At 46.9% G+C, this 20,815-nt stretch overlaps 1 protein-coding gene across 24 annotated transcripts in view; it reads left to right on the forward strand.

The window, feature by feature from the left end:
* GAPVD1 (GTPase activating protein and VPS9 domains 1) overlaps positions 1–20,815 on the forward strand; it is a 424,045-nt gene that overhangs the window by 373,988 nt on the left and 29,242 nt on the right. For all 24 annotated transcript variants that reach the window (XM_078646066.1, XM_078646068.1, XM_078646069.1 and 21 more), the window contains one exon: positions 2,804–2,876. In XM_078646066.1, the coding sequence (XP_078502192.1) occupies positions 2,804–2,876 (73 nt within the window). The remainder of the gene's footprint in view (positions 1–2,803; positions 2,877–20,815) is intronic.

The raw sequence follows: 20,815 nt of genomic DNA on the forward strand, positions 1-20,815 counted from the left end.
GGTCCTCACTAGTCCCTTCTGTGCCGGCACTGATAACAGACCCAATCCTGATGCTGGTTGAAAACCTTGTTGTCCAGGTCTACCGCACTTTCCTTCGAACTCACTGGATAGGGAAGTCAAAGCATGTTGATCGCTTTGGCAAAAAGATTTTTTCCGCAGCTTGTTAACCATGCGTTCCTTGAAATCTATATGCCTTCTCGGTAGGTACACCCTGACCTTATGAGTCATGGCCAGCGATATCGTACCCATTGAGCTGAAAGACCTCATGGATTCACATGCCCAAACAATTAAAGACTGACAGGATGCAGCAAAATATGTCTCAGTAGGGGGCAAGAGACATTTCCTTCCTTACTGGTAATCGGTTATGTCAGACTGATTGTTAAAAACAGCTGCACATTGCCTTCTAATTTATACCCACCTCTTATCCGCCCCACATAGGGTACATTTTGGCTTAACACTATCTTTATGGGAGACGTCATTCTACTGTTGATCAAAGGGTCCTTCGAACGGGTGCTGGACTCTGAAAAAGGTGAGGGGTGATATACGTGCTACTTCCCTGAGAAAGAAAATGTGAAGCTGGTCACCCTAGCACAAATCCTCTGTTCTGTCGATCCTGGGAACTGGATGGTGGCCCTTGATTTGCAGGTTGTGTAGTTTCAGGTACCTGACCTGTAGTCCCACAGATGCTCAGGGTATCATCAGTACACTTTAAATTCCCTGTGCTGTCCTTAGCCTTACGTCTGCCCTTCGGATGTTCACAAAAGTGGTAGTGGGGCCGCTACTCAAGGTCAGCACTTCTGGAAGGCTCTGCTTTAGTCTATGCTATGCATGTGTACCTACAGCCACATATGCTGTGAAAAGAAAATGCTACTTACCCTGTAAGCATCTGTTTGTAGCATATAGTGCCTTGGAGGCATATGTGCCCAATCTCCTCTTAAGGAGCCTATCCTTTGCAGATTTTTGCTCACTGTATTTTACTGCACATTGCTCCGCTCACCTTACTTATGTTCACACTTCGTACATACTCTCAACTGCTGTGCGAAAGCAAACTCACATGAAGTCAGAGCCAATGACAACGTACACCAAGAGGAGAAGGCCCATTGAAACTCGTCACTCGATAGATTTGTTTAAAAAAGAAAAAAGTTCAAACATCTGAACTAAACATTAGGTGGCAGTAGTATGCTAATCCTCAGTAATACATGTTACATACATATTCTGCCAGTGTAAGAAGCATTTCCTTTCTGCAGATTCCTCACTGATCCCACCCACCTCCCTATTCTTAAGGATGGTCATAGGTCACTTTAAAAATCTTACAGTGTGGATCACTGCACTGCCTCAGTTGGTTACTTTCCGGTCTCTACCTCAAAGGGCACGGAAAACAAAGACAAGGAACTGATGTTGGTGCACTGGGGTGGGCGTGATGTGGTGCCAATGACATACCATGATGGTGGTGCTGGGGCTGCCATGCGGCAGCATACCCGACCACTGTAGGAGGGCTTTGACAATGTTCCAGATCCAGTCTGGCTCTGTGGGATATTCAACCTGTGAGGAATCTTCAGGTAGAGTATCCACCAGAAAGATAGTTCCCGACGGTAAGCAACTTTTTCTTCAGTAATTGAAGAGAAAACGTGTTCCATGTGCTTTCAGGATAAGCGGGAAACATAATTCTGTTCCGTCTTGTGCCTTCGTCTGCAGGAGTTGTGTGCCAGGTCAAGTCTGGTGCGAGGGATAGTGATCACAGAGCAGAATGAAGAGCCTGGTATATCCTTTTTCAAAGGAGGGATTTGCCTAGTGCTATGCTTGCCATACTCAAGCCTCCCCTCACTTCCCAGTGCACATTTCGTGCATGATTAAATTAGTTTTGAGGTCATGAAAGTTCCTTTTGTAATTTGTCCATGTGCAAAATGTGTTTTTCCCCTCTTAATCCATGCACGCACCCATTGGAAAAGGACATACCAGAGTCCGTCCCAAAGTAAAAGACTTGAGCTTTTTTTCTGAACTAAAATAATCGTAAGTATCCTGAATTATGGTAATTGTTTAAACTCTGTTGTTCGGGGACCCCTGATACTATGTAGGTCTTTCAGTTTGATATCAACTCTTAATTAGCAGCACATAGCCAGGCCGTATATTCTCCAGGCATCTTATTGCTATGTTATAAGGTAACTTGTGTTGTTTTTGATTACAGAATAATACAAAGATCTCAGATGTGGTTGTTGCACCAATGTGCAATTTTACTGGTTGAACCTTTATTTGTATTTCCTCACTTTAGCAATTTTTAAAATGTATCATTTTAGGAAACTACAGTATGAAACAATAGGGTGTTGGAGATTGAAGTGTAATCTTATTTTGACTTCAAGTGATTTTCTGTGCATGGTAGCAAATATGTTGTAGAGTTGTGGTCCCACCTTAGCATATATTACATAAACACCTAATTCAGACATCAGCATGACAGAAAGCACTACTCACTAAAAACATATGCCGACTAAACACTCATGCAAACCTTTCTGGGTTTTGGCAAGTGCTGGTTACTAAACAGCTGCTCTTTTTCAAAATCAAATATTTAGGACTCATGATTGTTCCAGAAAGCACACAATGACTTGCTTTGCTTGTACTTTCGCAGAAACAAGAACTCACTTCGGTCTCTTAGAGTACGTTATTAGTAATATTCAAAGTTAGCACTAGGATAGAATCATTGCCACTTATCAACAGTTTTGTTGCCCTTTGTCCAGGTTTTTGTGTACGTTATGCTGGCAGTTACCAGTAATCTGACTGCTATAATCATCTTCTTGTTCTCTCTTGGCAGGGTGCTTTATGAGCATATCCAAAGATTATCCAAAGTCGTCACAGCAAACCACAGAGCACTCCAAATACCAGAGGTTAGTTGTACATTTTCTGCTTCATATTTTGAGAATTGCCTTATAAATTGTCTGTTTCAATCCTAATTTTTTTTGTTCAGGTTTTTTCATTATCAGTTACAAAGAAAATATATTAGGGATAATACTCTGCTATACATTAAATAATAATAGCAAGTCTCCAAGGAAGGTGAACGCAGAGTTCCTTTGAGGTCATTGAACTCCAGTGTGACTAATAGCACCCTTAAAATGTACGACAGAATGTCATGTTGACACCATCACCCTTCCCACACGCCACTTAAATCCTTGGTGTGTTTCTGTTTCATAAACAAAGGTTGTGTGGTTGCAGATACGAGGAGTAAAAGCCTGAATCTCATATGAAATTAAACACATCACAAAACAGTTAATAATTTGTTGCAAAAATATATTCAAAACAGTTTAATGGTAGACCGATAAAAAAAAAAAAAAGGTTTTGATTCAGAATGTGTAGAAAAAAGAGTTAGAGGTTCTACTTTTCTCATAATGAACTTAAGTGTACAAAAATGACTTGAAAAGTACCGTTCACCCTCTCCAGCTGCTTCAGGGCGATAACTGCAATGGAAATGCTGATCTATCTTAAATGTGGTGCATTAAATTCTCAGCAAACTATTATTGAAATGAGTCGTTTGCCTGATTCTAAAGAAGTCTGCAAACTACTGGGGCTCTACTCACTCAGTAGGAGCTTGGCTACTGTCAGACTGTTGCATCTCCTAGTTAGAAAGGACTCCACCCATACAGAGACAGACAGTAACTCATAAACCATTACACTTGAGCAACTCGAAGTCACTCTGCATTCAGGAAAAGAAGCCATCAGTCTGTCCAACTTAGTCAGTGCAGCATTTTGTCAACATGTAACTGTTGACAAGTATCACAATGCTGACGGAAGTTTCAGCTACAGCTCTCGAACAAGAATTGAACCAGGACTTTCTGAAAGAACGCAACATGGCATCTCATCAACCTGTGTAGGATCATGAAAACACCTAACCGTATGACTCAAAATGCCATCTGGCTGAACATATTTATTATCAAGTGATTTCCAAATGCTTCTTTAATCCATAGAACAACCTGCTGCAATCCAATTTTTTCCTTTGCTCATCAGGCACGTTATTAGGAAAAATTTAATTTTTCTAATGTTTGAATTGTTTTTGACAAGAAACAATTTACACTTTATTTAAATTACATTCTTATTGTGGTTCTAATTTACTGGACATAGGAGCAGAGTATTTTGCAACCCTATCAACTGCCAAGTATCACCACTCTTACGTGCTGCACATTTCACAACAGCAACTTCCTCGGGCAACTGAAGAGAATTCAATAAATCCAAAATTCTACGTCCATTTTTAATAGGACTGCCAGAGGAGAGTAAGAAAATACTTTGTCACCTACGGAAGAGCGCAGTCATACATATTGCACTTTTGATATGATGGTAATAGCCTTCTGGCACAATAAAATGTTTCTATTAATGCAAGGCGCGGAGTATATCTGATCACATCCTGAACTGTACCTCATGTCAATGTCATTAGGTTGTCACGATTGATGCTGTAAAAACTAATAGTTTAATACAACTTTAATTTAAAAAAAATAAAGAAACCCCTTTGTGGCCAAAGCTGCAAAAGTCGTGGACCACTCCAAAACCATCCTGGCTATCTGTGTAAATTGTAATATTCAATCCATTGCATACACAGAATGCTCTTGTAAGAGCGTTCAATATCACAACTTGTGCTTGTGTTACATTACACCAGTAGGATGCTTCAACCATGTAAGCCATTGTACAGATTGCATATGCTGTTCTCAGGTTAACTAAATGCTATTGCAGACAAGAACTATCTACAAATGCAACTAAATTAGCCAATTAAGTCAAACTAAATTAAGTTTCCTTGTGGAGACCCTCTCCTCCACACATACGTCAATGCAATACTTGCCTATGCTGAAATCTATGCTCCGAACAACACATGACCTCTTTAAGGAGCCAGTGAAGGCATGTGTTTTGACATCCAGTAGGGCTAAAAAATAAATGGTCTCACCCTAGGACCTGCCACTCCTTACATCGGAGGTTCGCTCCCACCAGAGTCACTGGTGGTACAGATGGCCACAAGCCTGCTGATGCACAGGACACAGGTGATGCTCCCCCTCCAGAGTGAGAGGCAAAAGATTGACACGACTGGAGTGTGTCGCCGCCCAGTCTGCCACACATTGGCGGATTGCAAATTCAGTGGCCTGCTTACTCGATCTGAACACGCCTACTGGTACAAATTGCAAAATCTTGTTCAACTTCTTTCTGAGTCATTTTGCAAGAGTTGGTGACAGAAGGAAAGATAGTGTTCGAGGCATGTGAGCTGTAGATCACATGCTTTACATACTCCTGCCATCTAGTGTTGGGTCCGGATGTTTGCAAGTTGTTTTTCTTAGAAAGTCTTTCCAGTCACAAGGTAGGTGACTTCTCCTTTCGGTGATAGTGTGCATGGGCATCGACTCCCTTATTGGTCGTGTATTGTTGTTTCTTCGGATTCCCCTCAGTGCGCAATCCACTCTACCCGTGTCTGTATTGCTTCAATTGTGTTTCCCACTTCTCCACGTATTGTATCAGTCGAGGAAAACGTCTATTTCGATCGAAGGTCTTTGGGAAGGCCATCCAGTCTAATCGCGCTGGTCCACTTCGCAGTCGATGGGACGGACTCCATTCAAATTCCTCCCTCGGTGCCAGACCAAGTATCCGCGCACCGACTTGCACGAAGTGTGCCATTTGTGCTTGTCACCGGAGCACAATGAACAGGACTGCAATTCGTGCATATCGTTTCGTTCGAAGAAATCTTCTGCGATCATCGCTAGTCAAAACGTCGAACACACACCGGGCATCTTCGGCGAAGGATCGGAGCACAAATTTAATGCACAAGGGGCCAAGGAAGAACAAGAAGAACTTGCCTCTATCCCAGAATCGGACTCCGAGATGGAAGAAGGCTTGCCACAAGATCAACGTCCCGTGAGTGCCGAATGCCCCTTGACCCAAACTCCAACTCAGCCAAAACAAAAGGCTTCGGTCCCACCACCGCCTTTGGGTTATGGTCGGCACCGGCAAGATGTTTCTGACGCCCCGCCCTCCGACTCTGCCTCTAAACACGTCACTAAGCTTTCTGGCTTGGGATAGAGTAGGCCAAAGTCTGCCACTAAACCGAAACCTTCAGGCTTGAAGCCGAAAACCGCTTCAGAGCCGAAATAATTGACACCAAAAACAAAGCCTCCTTCGTCACTGAAACCTTCTGCGCTGAAAAGTAATTCTACCCTGGCACTGAAATCCTTGGTGACGAAACCTAAAACTGTTCCTCCGAAGCTGCAGGATCTGATTTTCAATGCCCCAACACCCAAATCGGACTCAAAAGAAAAGGAACGTTATATAAAACCAGGTACAGGACGTGTTTACTAAATCACCTCAGAAACGCAAACCTGAGTCAGAGGACACGCTTTACCTTATTCCTTTGAAGAGGTAGAATGTAGGTACTAACTCCTCCCCTCCTCATACAACAACTTCTCCACCTTTGACGCATTTACTGATTAAACCAACTAACTCTCTACAACCACCACCACCACCATCAGTGAATCCATCATGGTGCTGGGGAACTCTTGTTGTCGAGTTTCCAGCCCATGGACACTCTGTGACTTCACTGGGACTTACAATGTTAAGAATAGACTTGGATATTGTAGGAGCAGATCTGCTCATGCAGATATGCACACACCTGAGATACAGTGCTCCCTGCCTTAGGGCTTGTAAGGCCTGCTAGATGGGTGACTTAGGCAGTGCTAGTGGACATGACACACAGGCAGTGTACCATGTAAATGTTGTCGTTTTTTCGCTGCACCAAGGCATGCAAGCTGCATAGGTAGTGGCATTGCCTTTTTGGGGGTCCCTAGGGGTCCCTCTTCAGTCCTTATGCCCTATGTAACAAGGGTACCATTTACTAGGGACTTACAGGGGGTCTGAAGTTGTGCCAATGGTGGCACAATTTTATGGAAGGAGCACTGGCACAGGGAATCTGGTTGGCAGGGACCCTGTGCACTTAATATTGAAATCACATAATTTTCCAGGCACAAAGTGGGGGACTAACCATGTCAAGAGGCATTTTAAAACAATCATAAAAGCACATCAAAATACAAGAAAATGTATATACAAAATAAGACGGTAAAACTGTCCTACAATATGTACAAATTCAGAAATTCATACAAATTAAAAATCTAAATCAATGATCCCACTAAATTTTAAAAGATGAGCAATTTTCTATGACGCAAAGCAAGTTTCAGGAAAGAACAAACATTGATCATACTGAAGACGAATTGAGGTGTTGAAGATACAACAATATATGTTTATGCTTCAGCAAGTCAGCGCTCCTCTTAACTGGATTTGAGAATCTATTAGCAAATGGGCGATAACATTTTCAGAAACAAGTAAAATGTATAACATTTTACACCAGGTGCTCATCACTGGGACATATCACAAAAACCGAATAGTCAAACTGGCCTATATGGATGCACAGGTGTAGATCTTTCCTCTTCAGGAACACAAAGAACAGATATTATTAAGTTTTATAACTGTTACTTAGCGAGCAAGACCGTTGAGCAAACTAGACTTCTTACAATTAATGAAAGCTATAGTATTAACTAACAGCACAGAATTACTAATTGTGGAACCTGCGTTCACCTCAGTTTACTTTTATCGTAGTGAACTGTATGCAGAAATAGGAGATGGCTGCTACTCTTCTAAACAAACGTACGGCAATTGCCAGTCAGTTAATTATTTGCGTGCTTTTACAAAATGCAAGTGTCCGCATAATTTAAGGGAGGTTGGGCAGAGGAGACTTGCATGCAGTTTTCTCCTCATGTCCTCAAAACCATCTGTTGCTCATAGTTTCTTTGAGCAAACGTAAAACTTGTGTTTGCTGTATCCACCATTGAAAATGAGGCCCCATTAAATGATTATCTGATGGACTTCTAGTTGCAGAGTCCTTACCTTTGAATGTCCCAGGCGTCAGGCTGGATCCAGAAACTTTTGCTGAGCAATAACCCTTGCGCGTGAGGTTGGGTGGCTCCATTCAGCTCTGAGTGACGTTGCCAACATCGTTGGCGTTGGTTATGATGTTGAGGTGCCTAATAGGCACCACCCAGGTGCGCGGATATCCATTCTTTTCTTTCCGCGCCAGTTAAGTGCCGATCTGGGAAGAGCTACCCTTCTGCCGCTGTATGGCTTTTGTCGAAATCTTTTTATTCCAACTTCGTGCGCGAGGGATGTCTTCGCGGAAGACAGGTTTCATGCCATGCTGGACTTGTTCCCACATGGTGTCGGTCACCATTCCCTGTGTATGTCTGTGGTGTTTCGAAGTCTTGTTCGGACTGCCGGGTGATGGCTCCGAAGACCTTGAGGGAACGGGCGCTAAACACGTCCAGCAAGACTCCAAGGAGGTCACGGTCCCAATCGAAGAAGATGTGGTCGCGGGATCGCTCACCGAGCCTGAATTCCTTTTCCTTCCATTCGAGGTCCTCGGGAAGTGCCATAAGAAGAAGAAATCCAAGCGGACTTCATCTTCACCTCAACTGGCGTCAGTCATCGAGAGAGGTAAGGATCACCGACACTCTAGGCACGGTTCCGCGGAGCCAGATTAGTCTTCTCGTCTCCCACCCTTTCCAGCAGCCGGAGTGACTCTGCCTCTAATTAAAGAAGTTTACAAGGCCATGCGCTGCGTATTAGAGCGGAACGACCCTGCGGAGTCGGAAGGGGCCCCATTGGGTTCGACACCATCGGCTCCAGCCACGACATGGGTGGGGCCTCAGGGATCCGGATCCGGTTTGACGCCGGTTGTGCCAACGCCAACTTCCCCGATGTCTAATCCGAAGTAGGTGCCTGCGGCGTCGCAGATGCCCGTCGGGGATGAGGATGGGGCTTGCGCCACTGACGGGGTGGCGTTGACCGATTCCGACGTTGACAGATCCCAGAGGTTGTATGTTGTTGCCTGAGCACTTTGAGGATATGCTTGGCTCGAGAGATGAATGTAAGGGGTCTGGGAATCCTCTTGAAACCCAGGAAGTCTCTGAGGAGAATTTGGACTGGTATGGGGAACTTGGGGAGGCCAGTGGACTGGATACTTCTCCAGATACTGTCATGCTCTCTTCGTCAACAGTGGCTACGGAGGAGGGGGCATCCTATGCCATGGTGGTTAAGAGGGCAGTCGAGGTCCTTGGACTAGATCTGCCCTCGGTTCAGGTCAGGACGAATCTACTGACTGTGGTGCTTCAACCTGGGGCTTCCACTTCCGAACCCCTGTTGCCCTTTAATGAGGTACTTAAGGTGGTCCTTCTGGGAACATGGTCGCAACCTGCCACAGGGGCACCTTTGAATAAGACTGCACGCCACCATCACCGGCGACCCAAAGTTCTTCAGCCAACATCCCACCCCAGAGAGTTTGGTGGTGCAGGCCTCTCCGTCCCAATGTGCATTTCCTTCCGCCCCTCCGGATGGGGAATCCCAGAGGCTGGATTCATTCGGGAAGAAGTCGCTTTCTTCCTCCTGACTAGCATTGCGGTCGGTGAATGCCGCATGCTTATTGGGCTGTTTCTCCCATTCCCTCTGAGAGACGGTTGCGCAAGTGCTGACACAAGTCCCAGAGGAGGCCCGGGCTGTGCTCTCCCAAGCTGTCAAGGATGGGAGGGATGCAGCAAAATTCACCATATGGTGTGGCCTAGATACAACCGATTTGTTGGGTAGATCGATTTCAATGAGGCGCTACGCCTAGCTTCATACAACTGGCTTCTTGGGCGATGTTCAAGCCAATTTGATTCACATGCCCTTTGGTGGAACCCGCCTTTTTGGGGAAAAGGCAGTCTCGGCCCTGGTCAGGTTCAAGGACTCTCGCGCTACGGCCAGATCCTTGGGCCTCTCCTCCACCCCCGTGGCCAGTCTTCCTTTTGTGGCAACTTAAGGTATTTCCAGCCGCATCACCCCTATCGCGGCCACTGTCCTGCACAGAATGCCCAAGCCATGCGAGGACATGGACGCAGTGCAATCCGAGCTCAGAATGGAGTCCAGAAGTCGTCAGCCACACTGCCCCAGTAGCTGCAGCCTCCAAGCACTCCTAGGCTGATTCTGCGGGACCACACTACTCCAGTTGGTGGGAGAATTCGTCATCTCACCCACTGGAGATCCATAACATCAGAAAAGTGGGTCTTGCAGGGCGTAGGAATGGCTGACGGATGAACATTTAAAGTTGCTCCAAGAGGAGGTTACAGCTCTCTTGGCCAAGTGAGCTATAGAAAGGGTCCCGATTTTAGAGTAGGCAGTGGCTGTTATTCCTGCTACTATCTGATTCCAAAGAAGAACAAGGGACTTCGGCCCATTTTAGATCTTTGGACCATCAATCTCTTCCTCAAAAATGGGAAGCTTAAAATGCTTACTCTGGCTCAGGTTTTGTCTACCCTAGGCCAGGAAGACTGGATGGTGTTGTTGGACTTGCAGATCACAACATTACACATTCCCATCCTGCCGGACCACAGGCGTTGCCTGCGGTTCAAGGTAGGCCACGAGCACTTTGTTAACCATGCACCTTTTTGGCCTTACCAGTACCCCACGGGTGTTCACCAAGGTGAAGGTCATCTGTGCATGTTAGGGGTGTCAGTCGTCCCCTACCGTGACTACTAGCTGTTGAAGATGTCCTCGCCCCAGGCTATCGTCTCCCACCTTCAGACTATGGCGAATTTCCTGCATTCGCTGGGGTTCTCTATAAACCTAGCGCTGGGACGCTCCCGGGTAACCATGCGCTCTATAAATCCGCATCCAATCCAATCCAACGTGCCGAAGTCACATCTGGATCCTTCTCAGACGCTCCCTTTCATTGAGGCAGTTTTGGACACAGTCTAGTTTCGGGCCTATCATCCTGAGTAGCGAGTCCAGGATATTCAGGCTAAGATTCCGATATTTCAGCCTATATCCTGGATTTCGGTGAGACTGACTTTAAGGCTGTTGGGCCTCATGGCCTCCTGCATCCTGTTGGTGAGACACGCCAGATGGCGAATGCGGGCTCTGCAGTGTGATTTGAAGTTCCATTGGGCACAGCATTGTGGAAATCTCATCCATGTGGTTCAGATCTCGGAAGTAACTGCAAAGGATCTGCAGTGGTGGTTAAAGGAACTGCGATTGGGTCACTGGCAGAACTCTCTCCCTTCCCCAACCAGATCTCACAGTTGTGATAGATGCGTCACTTCTGGGATAGGGCGGCCATCTGGGGGAGGTGGAGATCAGGGGACAACGGTCTCCTGCGGAGACGAGCTCTACATAAATGTTTTGGAGCTCTGAGCGATTCGATTAGCATTATAAGCATTTCTTCCTTCTGTTAAAGGGAAGGTAGTGCAGGTGTTCACAGACAACACCACCACCATTTGGGACTGCAACAAGCAGGGCATTGTGGGGTCGTGGACCCTTTGTCGAGAGCCTCTTTGTCTTTGGACGTGGCTGGAACAGCAGGGCATAACCCAGTTGGTTTAACACCTGGCAGGGTCTCTGAATGCCTGGGCGGACTAACTCAGCCATCGATGCCTAACGGATCACCAGTGGTGTCTCCCGTTTGAGGTGGCTCGTGGTCTCTTTCAGCAGTGGGGAGAACCTTGGTTAGATTTGTTTGCCTCCGAAGAGAACGTGCTGTGTCGACAGTACTGCGCGCTGGAGTTTCCAAGGCGGCTATCGACGGCGAGGCCTTTTGTCGCTTGTGGAGCTCAGGCTTGTTGTACGCCCTTCCACCCATACGACTGCTGCCCAGGGTACGGAAGAAGATCAGGAACAACCAGGCCCAAGTCATTCTTGTGGCTCCGGACTGGGCGACGAGAGTGGTATCCAGAGCTTCTGAGAATGACTGTCGATCCTCCCATCAGGCCCCCCCTTTGGGAGGATCTTCTGTCGCAGCAGCAGGGGAGGATTCTCCACCCGAACCTGTCAACTCTGCGCCTCCATGCGTGGAGCTTGAGCGGTGTCAGTTGATAGGCTTTGACCTTCCTCCCAAGGTCTGTAACGTTATTCTGGTGCCAGGCGGCACTCCACTAAGTCGGTATACGCCTGCCGTTGGCAGAAATTTGTATTATAGTGTACAGAAAAGTCCATTGACCCTCTTTCTGCTTCTCTACTGTCCTTTTATTCAGCCTAACCCTTGCCCAGCAGGGCTCTGCCTTTGGAACTCTCAAGGGTTATCTCTCTGCTCAGTCTGCTTTTTTGCGGCTGCCAGACCAGCCCGCTCTCTTAAAATGTCCTATTGTAAATAGATGTCTAAAAGGGCTGGTTCACTTATTTCCACCCACGCCCTTTGTTATGCCACAGTGGGACCTTAATTTAGTTCTTACCTATCTAATGTGTGCACCATTTGAACCTTTGCACAATTGTCCCCCTCCGACTGTTGACCACAAACAGCCTTCTTAGTGGTGATTACATCTGCCCAGAGTGTAAGTGAGTCGCAGGCATTATCTTGCTCGCCTCCTTATTTTATGTCCTTTCCGGACAAGGTGGTGCTTTGCAGCAGGGCATCCTTTTTGCCAAAGGCTGTGACCCCATTCCATCTGGGTCAGTCAATCACTTTGCCCACCTTCTTTGCTCTCCCCCATCCCTCTAACAGAAGAGGAGCATCTCCACTGACTGGACCCAAAAAGAGCATTGTCGTTCAACCTAGACCACACAAAAGAGTTCCGGTGGATGACAAACTCTTTGTGGGGTAAGTGGTGTAAGAAAGTGGCTCTGTATATACTGGACCTAAGTAAGGTACAGTGTGCACAGAGTCCACAGTCCCCAGAGATCTGGCAGAGGCTAAAGTTAGATATAACCTTACTCTCCAAAGTGGTAGCTTGGTCGAGAATGTAAGGCAATACCAGAGGACAGTGCAAAACATTTGTTGTACACACTCAGTCAGCAAATGGTTTCACACACCCAAGAACTGAACTCTAGGCCAATTGTGTATCAAGAGATAATTATTTTATTTTAGAACCAACAAGGTATCAAAATATACTTTCTCAGAATGGATTACTTTAGTTAAATGCTTTTCAAATAGGCAATCGACTCTTTGAATACCATAGTTAGTTTGTTGCAATAGGCAACACAATTTCAAACAATTTGTTACTTTGTAGATTATTTTTCTAACCACAGGACTGGATCCTAGATTCAGTCCCGGGACATGAGCTGTAAACAGTTAAGTAAAAGCGTTTTGGTTACTGTAGTGATTTTAAAGGAATATTATTGTATTTTAAAAGTTGACACTTTGAAACTTTTTCACTTGAAATTACCAATGTTATCCTATGGAAAGAAATTCAATTTGCAGGTAAAGTATGTTCACGTTACTTTTGTAATTCAGTGCTAGACTCGTAGGTTTAGCACTGGGGCCTCTATCTAAAACAGGCAAGTAATTACGTCCTTATCATTGGCACGATTTTTAGAGAATATTTGTAAGTTTCAAAAATCGACAAACTTTCTGCAAAAAGCAGGCAATCATATCCTATGGAATTAAATTCAAGTTACTGGTAAGTACGGTTAGAATTACTTTTCAGGGTCAGTATTGGTCTCAAAGATGCAGCACTGAGGTCTCTCTTGATGACAGGTGAGTAAATCGGAATTCGTAGTTCGGCTGATTTTAGATGAATATTTTAAAGTTCCAAAACTCCACACTTATAAGAATTTCCAAGTGAAAACCAGTCAATGTTAGCCTATGGAAGAAAAGTGAGTTATCAGTTTTTAGGTAAGTACTTGACTGGCAGAGTTAAGGTTCTGGGCATAGACTCGGGGGTCTCCCAGGGTCAGGTAGGTACAGTTGGTACACCTGGTACACCCTCAGCGGCACAGGGGCAGCCGGGTGCAGAGGTAGTTAGGCCCAATGTTATCCAATGAGAGGCAGGTGTCCTTCGGTTGGGGGCTGCTGGCTAGCAGGCCACGTGGCTGTGGGAGCTGGATTCCTGGTCACTTGCTTAGGGCAAATGGGGAAGTAGGATAGGACAAAGGTTGTCCTGCCAGGGGCACTCGGGCTGCTGGGTGCAGCGTGCTTTTGAGCCGTCGGGTGCTCAATGTTATTCAATGGAGATTGTGAAAAGTGAACAAAGGCTGCAGGCTCGGGGACGAAGGATCTTCTGGAGCGACCAACACTTCGAGGGGTAAGTTGGGATCCTGGAGGATAGGTGGGCACCCCGGAGTTGGGCACTAGGGGCCAGGGGGGCGCTGGGTTCAGGGGTGTCTTTTGGCGTCGGTAAATCTTACCCTATGCTGGTCATGGTTGGAGGGGTCCCTGGTACTGAGGCTGCAGGTGTCATCTGGGTCGTCGAGGAGGGTCCTTGGGCACTGGATTCCAGGTCGGAATCGCCGGGGGGACGTCCTCAGGGTCTTTATCCACTCAGGCACAGGCCAGGCTCGATGGGTGCAGAGTGAGCTGGATTCGCGGTTCCTGGCTGGCACCAGGGGTATTGTTGTTGTAGCAGAACCACTGCTCATGGGAGTCGCAGTCTCTAAGAGGGTCAAGGCAGGCAGGTCCTCCGGGTTTCTCGAGGTTGCTGTCCGCAGGAGACGCTGGGATTTAGCAGGAGCAGGTTCAAGATCAACAGGCCTGTAGGGCTGGGGCCAAGTCAGTTGGTGTTGTCCTCTTGTTAGCCGCTGCACGGCAGATCTTCTTCTTCTTGCTCTTCTTTCTTGTTTCGAAATCGGGATCCGAGGAAGGAAGGTTCAGGGTGCCCCTAAATACTAAGTTTAGGGGCGTTGTAGGTAGGGGAAGGGCAGGGACTAATAGGTCCCTGTCCTGGGGTGAGTACACCCCCTATCCTGCTCCTCTCCTGTGGGAGGGGGGCAGGAGCCAATCTCTGATTGGACAGGGCTCCCCATCCTCAAGACGGCCGGAGCCCGGAGTTGTGCTTCACCTCGCCTCTCCCACCTGATGGGTGGAGTTGGCACATGCTGGCACACCAACTTTCCTCACGTAGGGTTTCCCGCCAGTCTTCCCGCCAGAGTGGCATGCCTTTGAAGCTTCCCCCTGCCCATCCTGGGGAAGGAGACCTAGCACCTCACACAGGATGTGCATTGTTGCAGGCCCAGGAGAGGGGAGGCTCTCCACCCAGGGGTCCAGCAACAGGTCTGCTGTGTGGCAGCCTAGGCAGCTCTCAGACAAGACGTGGATTGTAGGTTAGGCTTCAGGAGGCATCTCTATGAGGCCCTCTGTAGTGCATTTTACATTAAATCCCACACTGGCATCAGTGTGGGTTTAATGTGCTGAGAAGTTTGATATCAAACTTGTCAGTCTTCAGTGTAGCCATTATGGTGCTGTGGAGTTCGTAATAAAGAAAAACCAAAGGTGGTGATGGACGGAGCGTTGACAATACAAACACTCACCCCCAGTCAACTGATCTGGGTTTAATCCATCACCGTTCTTTAGCTCACTCCGCCACCCGAGTTCAGACATGGCCATATGCAAATCAGTCTGACCCTGTGCCCCATGGGAACAGTCCAGCCCGAACTGCCAAACCATGTCTTCCCTGGACCGAAATCAAGCTTCCCAGGTGCGGTTTCTGGCATTACAGCCGTCTTCAGCCGGGCTTGCTTGACTCCAGTGGCAAAGTGAGCAAGGGTCTCACGTCTGAGCATACCCTGCCAACTTAGGGCGAACAAAGAAAAACCAAAGGTGGTGATGGACGGAGCGTTGACAATACAAACACTCACCCCCAGTCAACTGATCTGGGTTTAATCCATCACCGTTCTTTAGCTCACTCCGCCACCACAGTTCAGACATGGCCATATGCAAATCAGTCTGACCCTGTGCCACATGGGAACAGTCCAGCCCGAACTGCCAAGCCATGTCTTCCCTGGACCGGAATCAAGCTTCCCAGGACCAGTTTCTGGCATTACAGCCGTCTTCAGCCGGGCTTGCTTGACTCCAGTGGCAAAGTGAGCAAGGGACTCACGTCTGAGCATACCCTGCCAACTTAGGGCAAACAAAGAAAAAACAAAGGTGGTGATGGACGGAGCATTGACAATACAAACACTCACCCCCAGTCAACTGATCTGGGTTTAATCCATCACCATTCTTTAGCTCACTCCGCCACCCCAGTTCAGACATGGCCATATGCAAATCAGTCTGACCCTGTGCCTCATGGGAACAGTCCTGCCCGAACTGCCAAGATGACAACCTCCCAGCACCATATACTCTTAATGGCATCACTGCACTTACAGTGCCCAGGAAAGGCCCTGGGTACTGTAGGAGCACAGGGCTCATGCACCTGTGCCCACACCACTGGCATAGGGCACCCAGCTAGAGGGGTGACTGATGTATGCCAGGGCAGTGGGTTTGTGGGCATGGCACACAGGGATGTGTGCCATGTCGACTCGTCGTTTAGTTCTGCACCAGGACACTCAGCCTGCAAAGGCAGTGTGTGTGTGTGTGTGTCAGGGTGCAGGGCCCCTAAGGGTGGCACAATAAGTGTTGCAGCCCTTGGGGGTCTTCTCTGGTCACAATGCCCTGGGTACCTAGGGTACCATTTACCAGGGGCTGACATGTGGCCAGAGATGCCAATTGGGTTTTTAGCTTCAACACAGTTTTAGGGAAGGAACACAGGCCCTGGGCACCTGATTGGCAGGAGCCCAGGGCACACTCAGTCAAAGCACATCAGCAATTCAGCAAAAAGTGGGGGGCATACCATCCAAGAAAGATGGCACTTTTCTCACAAGTGGGAGCAAAGAAGGTAAGGGCCGTGCAGAAATGGACCATCTCTCTATGGGTTGTTCTCTGCGTTAAGATCTGTTATGCCCTGGCAATGAAGCAGCCCCGGAGCGATTAAGGGCCCATTCCACCAGTGGAAAGGCTGTGACTACGGCCTTGGCTCGGGTTGTCCCAGTCCAAGATATCTGTTAGGCAGCGACGTGGGCGTGTTTGCAAAACATTACTGCCTTGATGGGCAAGTACGCAGGGACGGACATTTTGCCCGTTCTGTCCTGCAAGACTTTTTAGTTTAGGATATGAGTCCGCAACCCACCGCCGGGATGGTATAGCTCGGGTATCTAATTCAAAGGTAAGGAATCTGCAGCTAGAAGTCTCTACCAGATGAACAAGTTACTTACCTTTGGTAACGCATTATCTGGTAGAGACTCTATCTAGTTGTAGATTCCTTACAGCCCCACTCATGCCTCCCCGCTTTGCGGACTGATATTTTTGGGTCTTGGGTTATTCCCCTTTCAAGGCCCTAGGTTTGCACATGATTATGTCAGTTACTTTTTGGCTTTGTGCTTCTGGCCTGAGTGGCGCCTATATAGGCACTGCAACGTCATAACAGGCACTAATGACGCCGCCAACGCCACGCGGAGCCGAATGGAGCCACCCGACGTCGCGCGCACAGGGGATTGCTCAGCAAAAGTTTTCAGATCCCGTCTGACGCCTGGGAAATTCAAAGGTGGGGAATCTGCAGCTAGATAATCTCTACCACAGGGGTCTCCAACCGGTCGATCGCGAGCTACCAGTAACTCGCCGAACCCCCATTAGTAACTCGCGCCTCGCATCTCAATTCTGTAGTCTGTTATTGTCATTTATTGTTCTTGGGCCTTTTTTCATAGCCGCTGCCTGCCATCAACAAAGCCAGCTGCTCAGATTGGCCTAACTGAGCTCAGCTGGGACAGGGCAGTGCAAAGATGATGACGCTGTTGCTGAACTGGTTACCTCGCCACCTGCCTTTCACAGCCTGGCACCGCAGTCTGGATTGTGCAACACGTGTGCCGGAGCAAGCACCAGGCAGGTCGGATCGGAGGAGCAGGTCCCGTAAAGCCTGCTAGCATGCAGGTGGCGCAAGCAGTATTGAACTGCTATGAGCCCGCACCACCTGCCTTTTTCTGTCTGGATTAGGAACATATTTAATCAGGAGCAGATCAAACGGTAAGCGCTTGTCTGGCCAGTAAACACCATAATACACTTCTCTAGACTGGAGCTGCGATTTGCGCCTTCTATACTTAGGCGCTGGTAAGCCACAGGCTCTTGAAAGACTGGGAATGTCTTTTTCTCCTGCATTCCAGCTCTGGGTTAAAAATCAGGAGAGCCATTGTGTTGCCAAGTTTCAGTTTCCTTTACCAAAGGCACAAGATAAAGAAAGCTCTTCCAGTCTGCACTCCTAAAAATAATGTAATTGTTCCACTTGAGAACAGCTGTGAATTTACGATCCAGTTTCAACTCTTTCATACCCTCTGTGGCCAGGTCACTGACAGAGCACAAGCACTGTCATCCAAATTATACATGTGTTTGTAACTTTCTAAACCACAAAACTACCGATTCACTCCATGCCGCAGTCACCCTTGGGTCTTTGGATCACACCATCTTGTGTTACTAACTAGGAGTTATGCTCTTAACATAGTAATTATGGACCCGAAATCCGTGCATGCATAGTATTGTTCGTAAAAAAAAAAATAATCCTCCCGGGTGACGGGAAACACCTGGCGGAGCGCTGGGCTGGCATCACTGGATGTGATGGTCTAGAGTGTAAAGTGGTGTATGTTGTTCCTTTTCCAAGTTTAGCCGGTGTCTCAGGAGATTCGCAATGGGATGATGCGGCCTAACAAAGGACCCCCTCCCGTAGAATCCCACGCTCTGTTACACGGATGTGTTGACACGTGGTGCTTGACCGTGTGGGGCTCTGTCCACCAAGTGTCAGAGTGGAAGCCAGCTGCAGTCGCAGGGGAGTGATTTTGCCCTCACGCGGTTCTCATTGTGGGGCGTGCGTAAGTGAAGTGAATCCTGACTTTAGTGTTACTCACACAGCGCCACAGTGCATGTTTGGTTCAGTCGCATATCGGCTGAGTGACCATATCCAATATTCAGGGATAGTGATGTGTGTTTTCAATATTTAAGAAGAACACAGGTCCAAAAGAGACCAACTCTTGGGATCCTTCCTAGTGTTACCCTTCTATCTCAAAAACGTCCACTGTCTCTGAGCAAGTTTTGTTATTACACAGTACGAGAAAAAATGAAGACATGCATGCAAAAAAACCTCATCATCTAGTCTTATTTAAAAAACATTTGGTGGAATCGAAGGCGAGGAGCTGAGAGGGGCGCAGGGAGGCCGACACTAAAAGAAAAGGTCTAAATTGAATAAGACGATAAACCTGTGCTGATCAAGAATTAAAAGAACCTAGCTACGCTGCATCAAGGGTCATTGAACCATTCGCAAAAGGCAGTCACGCCCCAAAATTAAGAGCGGTGGCACCCCTCCAGCAACATCCGCACCATTGGGTCCTTAAATCAGACAGAAATGAATGTGATACCCAATCGAGCAACATCAGAGCTCTTTATCCATTGAGATACTCCGAAGAAATCACCTCTAATCCAAAAGAGGGGTTGAATCACGTCCTGCAGAACTGTTTTGTCTTGATGAAGGTGATATCATAAATACACCGAAACGCTGCGTCGACAACTTTTGATAACTGGACATCCATGAATAGTGTGATTTCTTGTACATTTTGAATAATCTGATGATGTATGATTCTATTTGTGTATAAGGATTAATCTTTTTCTTAAACAAAAAAGATTAGGAAATTGTTTTAAACATACGGCTTTTTATTAATTTTGTATCATTGTGTATTATTCATGATTTTATGAACTTGTAATAAAGTGTTCAAGAATTTTTAAATAAGACTAGATGATGAGGTTTTTTTGCATGCATGTCTTCATTTTTTCTCGTACTGTGTAATAACAAAACTTGCTCAGAGACAGTGGGCGTTTTTGAGATAGAAGGGTAACACTAGGAAGGATCCCAAGAGTTGGTCTCTTTTGGACCTGTGTTCTTCTTAAATTACTACTCCTGGTCCCTGATTGAATCCTTAAGGAATCCTCCCTTTCTTTTATTGTTTTCAATATTTAACACAGCAGCAGCTCACAAACATTACTGCAAATAGTCTCTGTGATGCTGGCCCATTTCTAATATGTGATATTCTGTTTCGATCAAAAGAATAATTTGTATGGATATTGCATGAAATATTACCCTCGCTATGTAAATCTGCACATCCATCGGCCCACCTGCAACCTTATATATTTATGCAATTTTTCCCACTAGCAAAATTCTGCGCAGGTCCAGCTTTCTGCACTTTGTGGCAGTTGCAAGTTTTCCCACTTCTCTCTTCTCAAGCGAAGTTTTTTCCCCCGACTTGCAGGATAAGTTTCACTTCATATGCCACATAGTTTTCTCTGAAAAGTTGCGTGTGCGGTGTTACTAAAACGCCAAAGTGAAAAAATAATGTAGGTACATTTGCAAGGCGGCCCATATGATTGTACAAAGGTCGCAGAAGAAAAGCTTTGCTAGCTTATAATTGTAAGGCGCTCCCTGAACTCGGGTGCATAGCCTTGATACAATACTGCAGGGGGACAGGTGTATGGATGGTAATTGTGAGTGCATCTTTCCTGCTCTGCTTTAAAGTGCTACTAGCAACATCTCATTGAGGTGTGCAGTTTTGTACGGAGTCCCTGATTGGTGCTTGGTGTGCAGAACCTCCCATAGTCTCATGGGCAGTAGTTCACGAGTTAGATCAAGTAACACGCCCGTCAACCGATTTGCTCAGTGCTGCCCCTGGTCTATAATCAGCCTCTCATTCAGGATGTGTAAAGGGAAGGGTATGCGATGCAAGCTACAGAGATTAAGAGGGTTCTTCAAGCCCCTGTTAGTACCGGTTCCTGTTGTCGTAACCGAGCGAGGGCTCTACTAGGGGTAACAAAGCATGGCAGCTGCCACCCAGGCGCAGCCTCGTTTTACCCATACCATGCCAAATTCATCTGCCTCTTTATTGCTGGCGCCCACCACTGACCATTAACCCAGATCACCGCCTACAAACCCCTATGTACCTCCTCAGGGTTAAAGGTCGCTGCCCTCCTGGCACTTTTTCACCAGAACACACTCTCTCCAACTTAAGGCTG

The sequence above is a fragment of the Lissotriton helveticus genome, chromosome 5_1, assembly GCF_964261635.1.
Source record: "Lissotriton helveticus chromosome 5_1, aLisHel1.1, whole genome shotgun sequence".
NCBI classification, from domain to species: Eukaryota; Metazoa; Chordata; class Amphibia; order Caudata; family Salamandridae; genus Lissotriton; species Lissotriton helveticus.